The sequence below is a fragment of the Polypterus senegalus genome, chromosome 8 (assembly GCF_016835505.1).
Source record: "Polypterus senegalus isolate Bchr_013 chromosome 8, ASM1683550v1, whole genome shotgun sequence".
Classification (NCBI taxonomy): domain Eukaryota; kingdom Metazoa; phylum Chordata; class Cladistia; order Polypteriformes; family Polypteridae; genus Polypterus; species Polypterus senegalus.
This window is the reverse complement of record NC_053161.1, coordinates 167,468,092-167,482,629: the sequence shown is the minus strand read 5'-3', so window position 1 is coordinate 167,482,629 and position 14,538 is coordinate 167,468,092. Positions and strand designations below refer to the sequence as shown.

The window sequence follows — 14,538 nt, the reverse complement described above, 5'->3', positions numbered from 1 at the left end:
CATACCACCTCAGTACTTAGATGTTCCTAGGAAATGAAAGACATACCACTGTTATCTTTGTTGTTGAAAGGAGAATCAATTATTATGCAGGCTGAGAAGGGTTCTCAAACTTTTTCTTATGACTGTGTGTATATATATTTGCAGCTGGAGATCCACAAAGGGAGAAGACGAATCACGTATCATAAAGTAGTTTTTATTCCTGAGCTTTCAGCCCCTTCCAGGAGCCATCATCAGAGGATAATGCTTAGACATACAAGAATCAAAGGCAATATATAGCAAAAATTACGTTGGGGAAGATAGGTCAGTGTGTTTGGGGGGGGATTATTGGACGTAAAGTTTTATTTATCATGAACGTGTTCTTCTTAAGTTTGTATATGCTGGGTTTATGTCCAAGTGTCTGTTGATGGCGTTATCATTTGATAGCCAAGATTCGGCCAGTTTTCTGTCACTTTTAGTATTGCCTTAAATCTTACTTGTACATTGTCCCAGTTAAATGTATGTCCTGTTGATTTTGTATGTGTATAGATTGAACATCTTCATTGGTAGTAACAGACCTCAGGAATCAATTTTGGTTTTGCCTCGGGGTCTTCCTGCCAGAGTTTCCTCCAGCTGCTCTGCTTTCTTGCCACAGTTGAAAGACATGCAGGTTTGGTGTATCTATGATACGAAATTAGCCGTGATTTGTGTGTTTTCATCTCTGTATGTTTACCCTGTGATACACTGGCACCATGTACAGAGTTGTGTTCTCTGGTATTGGCTCCAGTTTACCCAGGACCCCTAGTCTTCATAAGTAGGTTTGAAAAATAGAGTATTATTTTAACAATATGTTTGTCTTCCACTTTTCTTTTTCAGTAGTATTCATCTGAGACGTGCTCGATTGGAAACAAAAACAAAAAAAGTGAATTATTACACGTCACCCTGAATCTGACTCGGGTTTAGCTGTGGTAACACAGAATTCCAAGCCGGGGTTAATGGCAGTGAGGTTAACGGGGCGATGGCTACACTCCACTGCCCATTATGGAGATGGCTGCTGTTCAGAAGGTTGTCAAGTATTAAACTGTACGGGTTCTCAACCCCTTTCCCTGATCTTGCTACTCCTAAAACAGAAATGGCAAAAAGAAGTAAATTAGAACACATAGGTGTATTTTTAACATTCCCGATTTGTACACAGAGGACCACGATTTAAGTATAAAAGTCCGAGTTTGAGGAATGAGGGGGATGCGACGGGCTGTGTCTATGAGCTGAACTTTTGGTTGTGATGAGGACAGAGAAAAAGGAAGGGACTGAAGAAACCTTAATAATTCTGCGTTTCTGTTTGGATTTGAACAAATTTATTGGATTAGGAATTGTGAACAGCCAGCATGTGTTTTATGGCACAATTTTATGGGTTATTTATTTATTTAAATTGCACTTTTTGAATGCAGTTTATATAGTCTGTGTTTGGAGCTAACTGATATTCTTTTGACGAGTAAGTCTCATGCTCGTTTACTCCCTCGTTCACCCTGGTCCAGCCTCAGTCATGATTATCAACTATTGATTACCCCCTGGGTTCAAAGGAGGTGCTGCCAGCTGTAGGCAACTTGCACAAGCAAATTTGTTGCAAGAAGGTTTAAGTCAAAATACATGTTTGGAATACACAACTAGACACCTGACAGGTGGATTATACAACACAACTTTTTTGTTTTTATTGATATTTTGATATTCTTTGCTGTTGGTTCACCTTGGATTTCCACTAAAGTTCATTGTATTAGGAATTTTGTTATCTCTGTTTTCCATAAAAATAACATTAACATTTTTTCCTTAGCCATCAGTATATACAACACAGACAGTAACTGATTAAAAAAATATATATAATTTTTAATGGGAGCATTCCGTTAAGATGAGTTTCAGGCAAATTGGCAAATCATTCCATGTTGAAAGAGCGGACCACAACTGTACTTGTGTCTTAGATTGCCATTGTTGATAAGGAGTCGGGAATAAAATGAAGGCAAAACCATGGTAAGAAAGTCTTCAGACCCTTTAACGTTTTTTCATATTTTGTTATATTGCAGCCTTGTGCTGTTACCTTGTAAGTTCACTGTTTCCTTCATCACGCTGCACTCAGTAGCTCAGAATGACAAAGCAAAAACAGGATTTTAGGAATTTTTGCAAATTAATTACAAAGAGAAAAACTAAAACATTACATTGACAGAAGTATTCTGATCGTTTGCTTGGCTCAAAAGTATCCCATTCTATTGATCATCATTGAGATGTTTCTACTCCTTGTTTGGTGTCCACCAGTGGTTAATTCAGCTGACTGGATCTGATTGGGAAGGACACACACCTGTCAACAGAGGGTCCCACGGGTGAGCAAAACCCAAGCCATGGCGTCAAAGGAATTATCTGCAGAGCTTAGAGACAGGATTATGTTAAGGTACAGATCTGGGGAAGGCTGCAGTATTGAAAGTTCCCAAGAGCTCAATGGCCTCCATTACTCTTACATAGAATAAGTTTGGAAAAACCAAGACTCTTCCTAGAGCTGGTTGCCCGGCCAAACTGAGCAATTGGGCAGTTTAATAGGAGAGATGATCAGATACCCAACTCTGGTTGATCCCAAGAGACTGTGAAGATGGGAAAACCTTCCAGAAGGGCAAACACCACTGCAACACTCCATCGATCTGGGCTTTATGGCAGAGTGGTTAGACAACACATGTAAGTTTGCTTGGAGGTTACACCTAAAGGACTCTGAAACTCTGAGAAACAAGGTTCCCTGGTATAATGAGACCAAGATTGAACTGTTTGGCCACAGTTCTAAGTGTCACATCTGGAAGTAACCAGACACCACTCATCCAATGTGCAATAAGATTGCAATGGTGAAGCAGGGTGGTGGCAGCACCATACTGTGGGGTTGTTTGTTTTTTTCTAACAGCTGGGACTGGAAGACTAACTGGGGTTGAGGAAAAGTTAAACAGAGCAAACCACAGAGGCATCTTTAATGAAATCCTGTGGACCTCAGACTGGACCAAAAGGTTCACATTCCAACATGACAAAGCAGAGACAATACAGGAATAGCTTAGGGACAATGCCCCTGAGTGGACCAGCTGAACCTGGACTGGAAGATCTCTGAGGCGACCTGAAAATAGCTGTTCATCAATGGTCTCCAACCTGACACATCTTGAGAGGTTACATCAAATCCAAGAAAACTCCAGGCTGGAATTGCTACTAAAGGGGCTTCAATGCAGTACTGAGTAAAGGGGTGTGAACATTTGTGCCAATGGGATATTTCAGATGTGTATGTTTTTTGGTTTTATTTTTAATATACAAAACATTATTCTTTTGTCATTCTGGAGTATTGAGTGTTGATTTAGGAGGGAATTTGTTTTGGTCATAAGGCTGCAACATAAAAAGATATCTAAAAAGTAAAGGGCTTTGTGAAGATACGGTCTTTGGTTCAAAGGGGGTATAGTTTTAAAGGCTCCATCTTGAGCAATTTAAATTTCTGTACCTGTATTGTTACATCCCCTACTCTAGTCTGGCATCATTAAAATGTCTGACTTAAATGAGGAGAACAATTACAAGAAACTGACAAAGCTTCAAGGTGTTTCTCATTCATCTCTAGTGCAACTAAATCCTTTTCTTTCCACACAGAGAGAGAAGATGTCATTTCCTGTAACTGTTCCAGTCTATGGATGAGTCGGAGGAGGCCTGCATGCAATGGACATAAAGACTAGAAATATTAAGGAGGAGGTGGACTGTGAATGGGGTTGTGTCCACCCTGCTCAGGAGAACTTTTCCATTAAAAATGAGAATTGTGAACAGGGGACAGTGCACTTTAAGGAAGAAACTGATGAGAAACCTATCATCGGTGATATGCAGAAACATAAAATTATGAACAGAGTGAAAAATGAAGACCTTCATTCAGGGTCCATCTGTCAGCCCGGCTGTAAAGATGGAGGTGTACAAGGATTCGTCTCCCCTCAGAGTAGAAACTCTTCTGTTCAGGAGTATTTTATCAGTGTAAAGTCTGATGTTAATTTAGATACAAGGACCAGTGAGGAAATATCAAGGAGAACACCAGGAGGCCAGCCACCATCTACAAATGAATGTGGAGAAGGTGAGTGAGAACTAGCGGGGTAGACCAAGAGGTCCACACATGCTTATTGAAACATCAGTGTTTGTGGAGGTAAAATGTGAATATCAAAAGAGTTTTTATTAGATGCAGTAAGACCTTGTAGATCAGGGGTGCCCAATGCGTCAATCGCGATCGACCGGTTGATCACACAGATAGTGCAGGTAGATCACGTTGCATTCAAAACAATTTTTTTTTTAAACGTTAGTCTATCACAGCGTTTCTCAACCTTTACGTATTTGCGACCTGAGTTTTCATAACAGTTTTAATCACGCCCCCCTAACATTTTTTTTCAAAGGAGCCCACTAATACCAATTTGTTCTTTTCTAATTAATGATATATCATAGATACATATTTTATTATACCTACTTAACTTTTATCAACATTTATCTAACTCTATATTTATTTTTCTAGTATCAGAATGTAGTTTAAGTTCATTTGCTTTGGTTTCAATACATGTATTTTTTCATATTTTCGATTCTTGTTTTCTTTTTCCCACATCTTTGCGCCCCCATAGGGGGGCGTCCCACAGTTTGAGAACCACTGGTCTATCATATCCTCCCTATGGCATTTGCCGCTTGATTGACATACAGGTCGGCCAGTCTGAGATCTCCTTTCTTCTAAGACACTGGTCATCCCGCACACACAATCAAACGCGCAAGCTACTGCAAAACTCGGGCTGTGATCTAGTTAGCCTTCCAATTTCTATCGACTAAAGAAGGGATTTAAAAAAAAAAAATGTTTGGGGAGTGCATGGGCTGAATGTGGAATTGGAAGAGGATTTTTTTTCTCACACAATGTCACAATCGAAGTGCGTTTGTCTGATCTGTCAATCTATCAATGCTATTCCAAAGAAGGAAAATGTGGAAAGGCACTTTCGAACTGTTCATAAAAACTACGAAACTGACTTCCTTCCGAAAAGCAATCTGAGAAAGAGAAAGGAGAGGGAACTAAAATCGCAGTTAATCGGACAGCCGTCATTTTTCACATTCAGCTGAAGTCTGGGACTCATGGACAGTTTTGGAACTTATTCACAGAGAAAAAGTACCCAAACATGAGGAAATGTGCTACCTCCTTGACTGCATAATTCAGCTCTACTTATTTATGCGAGTCAGCCTTTTCCCACATGAAGATTTTTAAATCCAAATACTGTAGTGACCAGAAATGTATTGAATTGTTATTGTGCCATAAAGGTTATTCAGTTATGCAAGGTACGACAACATATATTTTATGTATAAAGTATACTCTGTGTATATGTAACATCTATATAATAAAAGCCCAGCGCGGTGTCCGTGTCCGGGTCCGCGTTCCTTTTGGCTGTATAGCCGCCCCGTAGAAAAACCCCAGTCCGTCCCCTCTCAGAATTCCTGCTTACCCCCCTCCGTTCTTTCCCCTTTGCTTTTATTTTTCCTGTTCGAAAATCTTTTCAAAACAAAAGTAAAGAAATAGACAGAGCGTCACATTAACATCTTCTCCCCTCTGCCTATTAAATAATCAATAAAATGAAATAAAAAAATCAAGAAAGGAACAGAAACTACAACCTACCCTTACAGCGTCCACCGCGCTTCTGGTGTTACGGCCAAACACGTCGTGTATGCAGGTTATGAGGTGTGACGCTAATTAACGCCCGTACTACAACAGATTATATTGTTCATATACTATTAATTATTTACAGGTATCAACGCTTTTGGGGAAGTTCATAACAAAAAAATAAAAATTATATTATAAATAACATGTGCACTTGAGTATTTCGAGCCCCGCGTCTGAGTCGGATGGTTCCCCTAGTCACCAATTCATGTGTTTCACTATGCCCACTATGCCTTTCCGTCTTCAGCTACCGATGTGCACTTGTACGGAGACCACCTTACGGAACAATGCCGAAACGAAACACAACTAAACCTGCTGCTGCGAGAGAGGACACATTACAGCGTGATCACGAAGCAAAGAGGCAAAGACGTGACAGTCGCTCGCAAGAAACGGACACTCAGCATTCACACAGATTAGCTCAACGACGCGTCTCTGCCGCACAACAAAACCCCTACAGAGAGAGAAGACAGATTACGCCGTGATCGCGAAAGAAAGAGGCAAAAGCGTGCCAATGAGACACCCGACGAGAGGTCCTTACGATTGAGTCCTTCAACTGTGGTCATCCAACGCGCAGCGTAGCGCGCGCCAAGTTGCTAGTATATATATATATATAATTTTTAATGTAGGTAGATAATTTCGACCTGGTCATTTTAAAAGTAGCTCGCAAGCCAAAAAAGTGTGGGCACCCCTGTTGTAGATGATATTCAAGTGTTAAAAAGTTCATTATTTTTAGAGAAAATAATACAGTGAGAAGTCAAGCAAAATGGAAACCTTTTATTGGCTAACTAAAAAGATTACAATATGCCTGAGTAATCTTTTTAGTTAGCGAATAAAAGGTGTCATTGTGCTTGACCTCTCACAGTATTCTTAATGGCTAACACAGTACTACACCCTAGTACTAGAGAAAAATAATATATAATTAATCCATTTCAACATTTGAGTTAGTTAGTTAAGTTTGCTCCTTCTGTAGCTGAAGCCCCTTTCCATTTTGGTTTTACCAGTATCAACAACAACAACAACATTTATTTATATAGCACATTGTCATACAAACAGTAGCTCAAAGTGCTTTACATAATGAAGAATAGAAAAATAAAAGACACAATAAGAAAACAAAATAAGTCAACATTAATTAACATCGAATAAGAGTAGGGTCCAATGGCCAGGGGGGACAGAAAAAACAAAAAAACTCCAGACGGCTGGAGAAAAAAATAAAATCTGTAGGGATTCCAGACCATGAGACCGCCCGGTCCCCTCTGGGCATTCTACCTAACATAAATGAAACAGTCCTCTTTGGATTTAGGGTTCTCACGGAAGGACTTGATGATGATGGTCATGCAGGCTTCTGGCTTTCAGTCCATCAATGTTGGAGCATCATGATGGTGGCACAGGCCGCCACCACAAAAAAAAAACTGAAAAAGAAACAGAAGAGAGAGTAGGGGTCAGTACGGATTTTAGAGCCATCATGAATAGTTATTATGATGAATTGAACATATAGAGTATCAGGATTAAGTTAAAGTGAAGTTATAAAAAGGTCTTTTCTATCAGTTTTTCTTACCTCTCCTTTTCTATCAGTTTAGGACTTCTGGATATTTCAGTGTGCTCTCAATGTTGTTTCTAGAAGAGTTCAAACTCAGAAGTTCAGCTCAGGGATCTCTTGTGCAAAGTGCCCTCTTTAAAGATTTGATGTCCTTGTTCTGACTCCCTTTCACCGTATAGTCTCTCCCTTTTTTTCCATGAGCCATTTCTTGGTGGAGTTGGTGATGATGTAAGATGAAATTTCTGTTTAACTTGTGATTTGTGATGGAGGAAAGCGGAAGTTGTAGCAACTTATGTTGATGTATTTGATCAGTTGTCTTCAGAGGCTGTGTCCCCTCCTGATGTTCTAATGCTGCCACTGCCATTCATAAGTCTTGTGCTGTTTGGGTTATGGACCTTTAATTTTACACCATTTACATCTTTTGGAATTAAGACCAAAAGCTTCTACAATCCCATTGGACGGCCACCGTTTGTCTCATGTGGTTTGGCTTTGTACACAATTGGAGGTTCACTCTTTTTGTGAGAGATGTTGTCCTTCTTCTTTACCCCCCTGATATCTCAAAGGATACCTGACATGGTTTTAATTTGGTCAGTCCCTTATTCTCAGTTTAGGTCTCTCTTTTTATTCACTGACCACTCCTTAGCTTCCAATGGCCACCCTTCTCTGTGCAGTTTCCTGACACCATCACATCTGAACACTGTCCTATGATGATTATCATAGCTGTGAAATTGTTCTTTGTCCTCCTTTTCTATACCTTTCATCATTAAGGTCCTGTATTGCAGGGGTAGCAAACACAATTCCCGGAGGGGGCCAGCAGCTGCAAGTTTTCATTTAGCCATTGTTTTTAATATGCTGATGCTATTATGGATGTTTTTCATTTATTTTTTAGGTAATTTGTTGCATAGTTTTGTATATACAGTGGAACCTCGGTTTGCGAGCTTAATTCGTTCCGGAAACGTGTTTGCAATCCAAAGCACTCGTATATCAGACCGAATTTCCCCATAAGAAATAATGGAAACTCAGATGATTCGTTCCACAACCCAAAACTATTCATATAAAAATGATTAATACAAAATATAAAGTAAAATACATAATACAAATTAACCTGCATTTTACCTTTATAAAGAATCATGGCTGGTGTGAGTGAGTTTCTAAACTCATGTGGGATTCCACCCAACGGGACGACACGTGGAAGAGCGTCCCAAAGCAATCGCAGTCTCCCAGCACTGTAGCAGTTCACCGTATCAGCGCATCCAAAAAGATTGCAGACATGCTATAAGCGCCTGTCGTCAATGGGTCATACAAGGAACATTATAAAGATCCCACTGCAATAAATAACAGCGCTGTTGCTGTTTCAAGCTGAATAAAACTAGTGTTAAAGTACTGAGACTCAGCTTCGTGTTTTGGGGAGCAAGATGGGGACTCGCACTTCACCGCGCACACACACACAGTCACAATGCTGTAGTAAACAGATGTTGACTATATGAGTGTGGCACACAGACTCAGACGGAGAATAGGAGACGAATGCCAGAGAGAGAGAGAGAGAGAGACGCGCTGGGCGAGCGAGATAAGGAGAGAGAGAGAGAGAGAGACGGGCGAGCGAGATAAGGAGAGAGAGAGAGATGGGCGAGAGAGAGAGACACGCTGGGCGAGTGAGATAAGGAGAGAGAGAGAGGCGAGCGAGCGAGATAAGGAGAGAGAGAGAGGCGATAAGGAGAGAGAGAGCAGCTGGGCGAGATAAGGAGAGAGAGAGCGAGCAGAGAGAGAGAGATGCGCTGCGGCGAGATAAGGAGAGAGAGAAAGAGCAGCTGGGTGAGCGGCGGCGAGATCAGGAGAGAGAGAGAGAGAGAGAGAGATGCGCTGGGCGAGCGAACGAGCGAGATAAGGAGAGAGAGAGAACCACCATCAGCTCAGTTGTGATCACATGACGCTCAGCAAAGTGTATCCATACTACTCGTATTGCAAGACATCGCTCGTTTATCAAGTCAAAATTTATTAAAAATTTTTGCTCGTCTTGCAAAACACTCGTAAACCACTGTGTGTGTGTATGTATGTGTATATATATATATATATATATATATATATATGGTCCTTGCTTCTACTCACTTTATTTACTATTCTTTCTGACAGGACAACTCTATGAACCTAGTAAAGTCAGTAAGATACTAAGTGGTACCCTCCTGTAGTGTTGATATGCTGTATAATTGTGATTGGTAAACTTTAATCTTAATCTGATTTGCTAAAAACTGTTATTTAGACATACCCAGCTAAATAACTGTCCATATGGTTGCACTCCATGCAAACAACCAGTCAGTGTTCAAATGGAAGTACAATGTATGCAGTGCAGTGGCGTAGAAAGAAGAAAAACTAGAATGTGGGACAAAAGAAATTCATGTCTGAATGATGGTTCTTGCTTGTCATATCCCAACAAAATGGGAAAGAGACCAAACAAAGGGGACTACGTTTGAACAGAGCATTTTTAACCAGTTCAATAGGCTGTCAGAATGTGGCAATCTTGCGATATTTTGGAACTTCGAAATTGTGCTGAAAGGTTTTCATGGGGTTGTGTATTTCACCATTTCCTGCCCTTCCTAGTCGCGTAATGTCGAGGCAACGAGAATATCAATTGTAGCCATTACACTGGACATACCCTACGACTAGAAATCATGTGAATGTCCTCTAATGATCATCCTCTGCAAATCCTAGAGGGTGGTAAGATTAGCAATTACAGTAATTACTTTTAAGTGTTTAGTCTGTTAATATTGTTGCGTCTTCTGCCCCTTAATGTTTAATCTTCTTTTACCTCGTAAGGTTGACTTTTCTCAGTGTTTTGACTTCTACCCCTTGATGTTGTCTTTGCGTAGTGTTTAGGTTTTCTACCACTTAATGTTTAGCCTTCTAGGCCTTGATATCAACTTTTCTCAATATATAGCCTTCTACCCTTTAAAGTCTGCTTTTCCTCAATGTTTAAAAGCTTTCTAACCCTTGATAGTGTGAGCTGATCGCACCCCAAGAAGATACAGACGCCCCTGGGAAAACCACAACCCCTGAAACACTGACTACCCTTACATTGCTCCTTATCCTTGCGCTATAACGCGTAATACAAGGCTCGCGCGGTACTCTGCCGACTTAAAAGCCTTGTGCAGCGCCTGTCAGTTTTGGTATTGATTTGTTTTGCTTTCTCTCTCTCTCTCAGACTGCTTCTGCTCCTGACGCGTATTCCTTTGAAGAAGAAGAAACTTACGCTACTCTTTAATTAATAGACGAAACTGTCATCTCTGTCAAGGAGCAAGTTTGAAGAGACAAATGTTTGTTTGCAGTGTTTGAATAAAAATCCTTCTTCTTTCCACGACCTCGTGTGTCTCTGTGCAAATCTCTGACCCAAGCGTGACAATATCGACTTTTCTTGATGTTGCAACTTCCACCCTTTTATGTAGACTTTTATTAGTGTTCAGACTTCCACCCTTTAATGTTTAGCCTTCTAGCTCTTGATTTGGACTTTTCTTGATGTTTCAGCCTCTACTCCTTAATGTCAATCTTTCTCAATATTTAACTTTCTATCACTTAACTCTTTGAGGGCTGAATATTTTTTTTCCAAAAAACAGTTTCTGAAGAGCAATGGTTGCACACAGAAATCAACATAAAACGTCTGTTGCTAAGAATGTCTTCACATGGCTGGGGCAGCAGCAGCAGTGTTCACGATCGCAGTGCATTGCAATGTGGTTTCTACCTCTTATAATTGTTAAGTGGCAGTCCTACCTGGCGAACATTGACAGTGCCACGATCAGCTGGGGACCAATGAGCTGAACCTGGAACCTCACATTCATTTTCGATCGCTTGTATCAAAGTCGGAGTCCAACAAGTCATAGTCCAGTTCAGAGATAATAGGCAAAATGTCGTCTGCGGAGTATTTTGCTTTACACATCTGCTTTGATCTCTTGCCAGATGTCAGTCCCATTTTTGCCATTGTTTGTACCGTGCTACAAATGCGAGTGAAAGAAATCTCGGTCAAACCAATGAATCTAACTTTCCTCCAGGCAACGAGAGTCCAACTAAAACATAACAGTTGGTTTTTTTCACAATTTATGGTTGATTACCATCGTCAGCTCCTCCTTTTGACAAAAGTCAACATCAGCCCTGAAAGAGTTAAAGTGGACGTTCTCCATGTTTTAACTTCTACCCCTTCATGTTGATTTTTCTCAGTGTTTAGCTTTCTACTTATTCATATCAACTACATGAGAAAGTTACCGTTTTCCAACTTGTTTTTTTCTTTGGCATTCAGAAAATTAAACATACCAAAGCATAAAGAGGAGAAAAGATAAAATTGTTAGGAATTAAATGGCACGGAGGTTAGAGGTTTGTTATTAGTTGGGTCTATCAGAACTAGAATAAGCTGATCCACACTAAATGGTTGCATTTGTCAGGTCTCTTACTTACACTTGTCAATACAATGTTCTCAATTTTTTAGCATTCTGTCCCTGGTTGTTAACTTTTTCCAATCTTTAGTCTTCTACTTGTTGATTTCAACTTTTACTCAATATGTAGCATTCAACCTCTTAATGTCGACTTTATTAAACACCCGTTTTGAAAATATTACTGTTTTCCTTTTTCTTTGCCACTCGGAAAACCAAAAATACCAAAGCATAAAGGGGAATAAAGGCAATTTTTTAGTAATAAAATTCAAGTACTGAGGTTAGAGCGTTGTTGTTTAGTTAGATTTCCTAGAACAAGGATAAGCTGATCCACACTAAATGGCTGAACTTATCCATTCTCTATCAGCCTCTGTTACTTACACTTGTCCTCTTTTTATGCCTTTCTGCAGATACACAGGAGAGTCTCAGGTTTTCTCCATCTTTATCTATTCAGTCTACAATTCAGCAGACGCTGCATGATGAAGATATGAAGAAATCAACATCTGAGCCACACACTTCGTCACCAGCCTCTTTGCAGTTCATTTCTATGCCTGCTGTGAAATATACAAAAATAGACAGAGCTAAAACTTCAGAACAGGAGCAAAATTCTAATTCAGGAGCTTTGTTGATATGCCAAGAGCAAAGGAAATGTTCTAAAAGGAAATCCAAATATGAAGGACATCAGTTGAACTTTGCAAGGCAACAGACATATAACTGTTCTGAATGTGGAAAACAGTTTTCAAAAAAGGAATATCTTGAGACCCACCAAAGAGTTTATACTGAAGAGAAACCATATTGCTGTTCAGAATGTGGCAAACAGTTCTCTTACAAGAGCAGCCTTAACACCCACATGAAAACTCACACTGGAGAGAAACTATATTCTTGTGCTGAATGTGGTAAGCGATTTTTAAAAAACAGCCATCTTCAGATGCACACCAGAATTCACACTGGAGAAAAGCCATATTGTTGTCCTGAATGTGGTGGAAGATTTCGTGTCAAGAGCAATCTTCACAGTCACATGAATTGCCACATTGGAAGGAAGCCATATTGCTGTGCTGAATGTGGAACACAATTTGCGCAAAGCAGCCATCTGGAAAACCACAAAAGAGTTCACACGGGAGAGAAACCATATTGCTGTTCTGAATGTGGAAAACAATTTTCACAAATCGGTGCTCTTCAGACCCACACAAGAATTCATACTGGGGAGAAGCCGTATTGCTGCTCCGAATGTGGCAAACGATTCTCGGATAAGAGCAGCCTTAACTTTCATATGAGAACTCACACGGGAGAAAAGCCATATTGCTGTTGTGAATGTGGAAAGCGATTTTCACAAATGAGCAATCTGAAGAACCATGAAAGAATTCATACTTCAGAGAAGCTATATAGCTGTTGTGAATGTGGCAAACAGTTCTCTCACAGGAGCCGACTTAACAGCCACATGAGAAGTCACACAGGAGAGAAGCCATATTGCTGTTCTGAATGTGGGAAACAATTTTCACAACAGGGAAATTTACGTAGACATACAAAAAATTCACATTAGAAAGAAGCTACATTGCTGTTCTGAGTAAGGAAAAACAATCATCATGAGTGAGCTGTCTTCCGAAGTACACAAAAATTCACACCACAAAGAAATCATACTTCCCGGGTTTGCATGTTCTCCCCGTGTCTGCGTGGGTTTCCTCCCACAGTCCAAAGACATGCAGGTTAGGTGGATTGGCAATTCTAAATTGGCCCTAGTGTGTGCTTGGTGTGTTTGTGCGTGTCCTGCGGTGGGTTGGCACCCAGCCCTGGATTGGTTCCTGCCTTGTGCCCTGTGTTGTCTGGGATTGGCTCCAGCAGACCCCCATTACCATGTGTTCGGATTCAGTGGGATGGAAAATGGATGGATGGATGGAAGAAATCATACTCGGACTGTACTGAACAATTCTCAAAAATTAGCAATCCTCAGTCACACACAAGAGTCCATATCGGAGAGAAAACAAAATATCAATAGAAAATGAAAAGTGGCAAGACAACAAATATACTGAGTATACATTGATCTCCTGCTCTACCCCAGACAGATCAAGAGCTAACCACTAGCTGGCTTAACAGTGCTGAACAAAGTTCAAGACACAAGCACCTAATGAACATCATATTAACCTATGAACACTGTGAATCAAGATATCAATAGAAGAAAAAAAAAAAACATAAGTGGGAGATCAACATACTGCAGATCGAATGATGAAAATCAAGAATGTGTTGGTCACATAGGATATCACAATCCCAACTAATAGAAAATTGAAGCTGGGTAAACAGATGAAGCTGTTACAGGAAAATGGAAGTTTCAGTCCAAACTTAGCCCATGCTGATATTGGAAGGATGGATAAAACAGCCGGTACTATGAAATGCAAATGAAATTATGCGACGTCAGTGCAGGTTTATGACTAATGTTCAAGATAACCAGATTGTCTGCTTTATGCCAAATTCCTCTTCTCCATTGACTTCGGTGACACATATCAGCATCTTCTCATCAACCCGACATTTCTTTGGCCAACTTCTAGGCCTCTTATCACGGTTAGATCAGGACCTCACTTCACCCAGTCATCATCATCATCCTTTCGCATTCCCACCTACAGCGGCAATGACGATCTTTGTCAACTTCTCACTTATACTGTTGTGCCCATTTCTCACATTCTATGCACTTGATAGAGTTTGGACCTACACTTCTACCAAATACACTGAACAGCGACCTTCCAGATTCATCAGTAGTTCCTAGTTTGCCACCTACTATGATCACCTTAGTTTTATCTAGGTTAGTTGTTAATTCCATCTCGCCCAATCTGTTTTTTCCATTTAAGAAACCTTTCTCTTAATTCTTCATCACTATCAGCAATTATAACCTAATAATCTTCATG

The 14,538-nt window shown here is 40.2% G+C and overlaps 1 protein-coding gene across 2 annotated transcripts in view; it reads left to right on the top strand.

The window, feature by feature from the left end:
- LOC120534448 (zinc finger protein 501-like) overlaps positions 1 to 13,337 on the top strand; it is an 83,045-nt gene extending 69,708 nt beyond the window's left edge. The window contains exons 3-4 of one of the 2 annotated variants that reach the window (XM_039762026.1): positions 3,628 to 4,093; positions 12,055 to 13,337. In XM_039762026.1, coding sequence (XP_039617960.1) covers positions 3,694 to 4,093; positions 12,055 to 13,184 — 1,530 coding nt within the window. In that variant the 5' untranslated portion in view covers positions 3,628 to 3,693 and the 3' untranslated portion in view covers positions 13,185 to 13,337. Of the gene's footprint in view, positions 1 to 280; positions 4,094 to 12,054 lie in introns of those variants that run through there. The other variant, XM_039762027.1, reaches the window with a different exon arrangement.
- Positions 13,338 to 14,538: the final 1,201 nt, after the last annotated feature.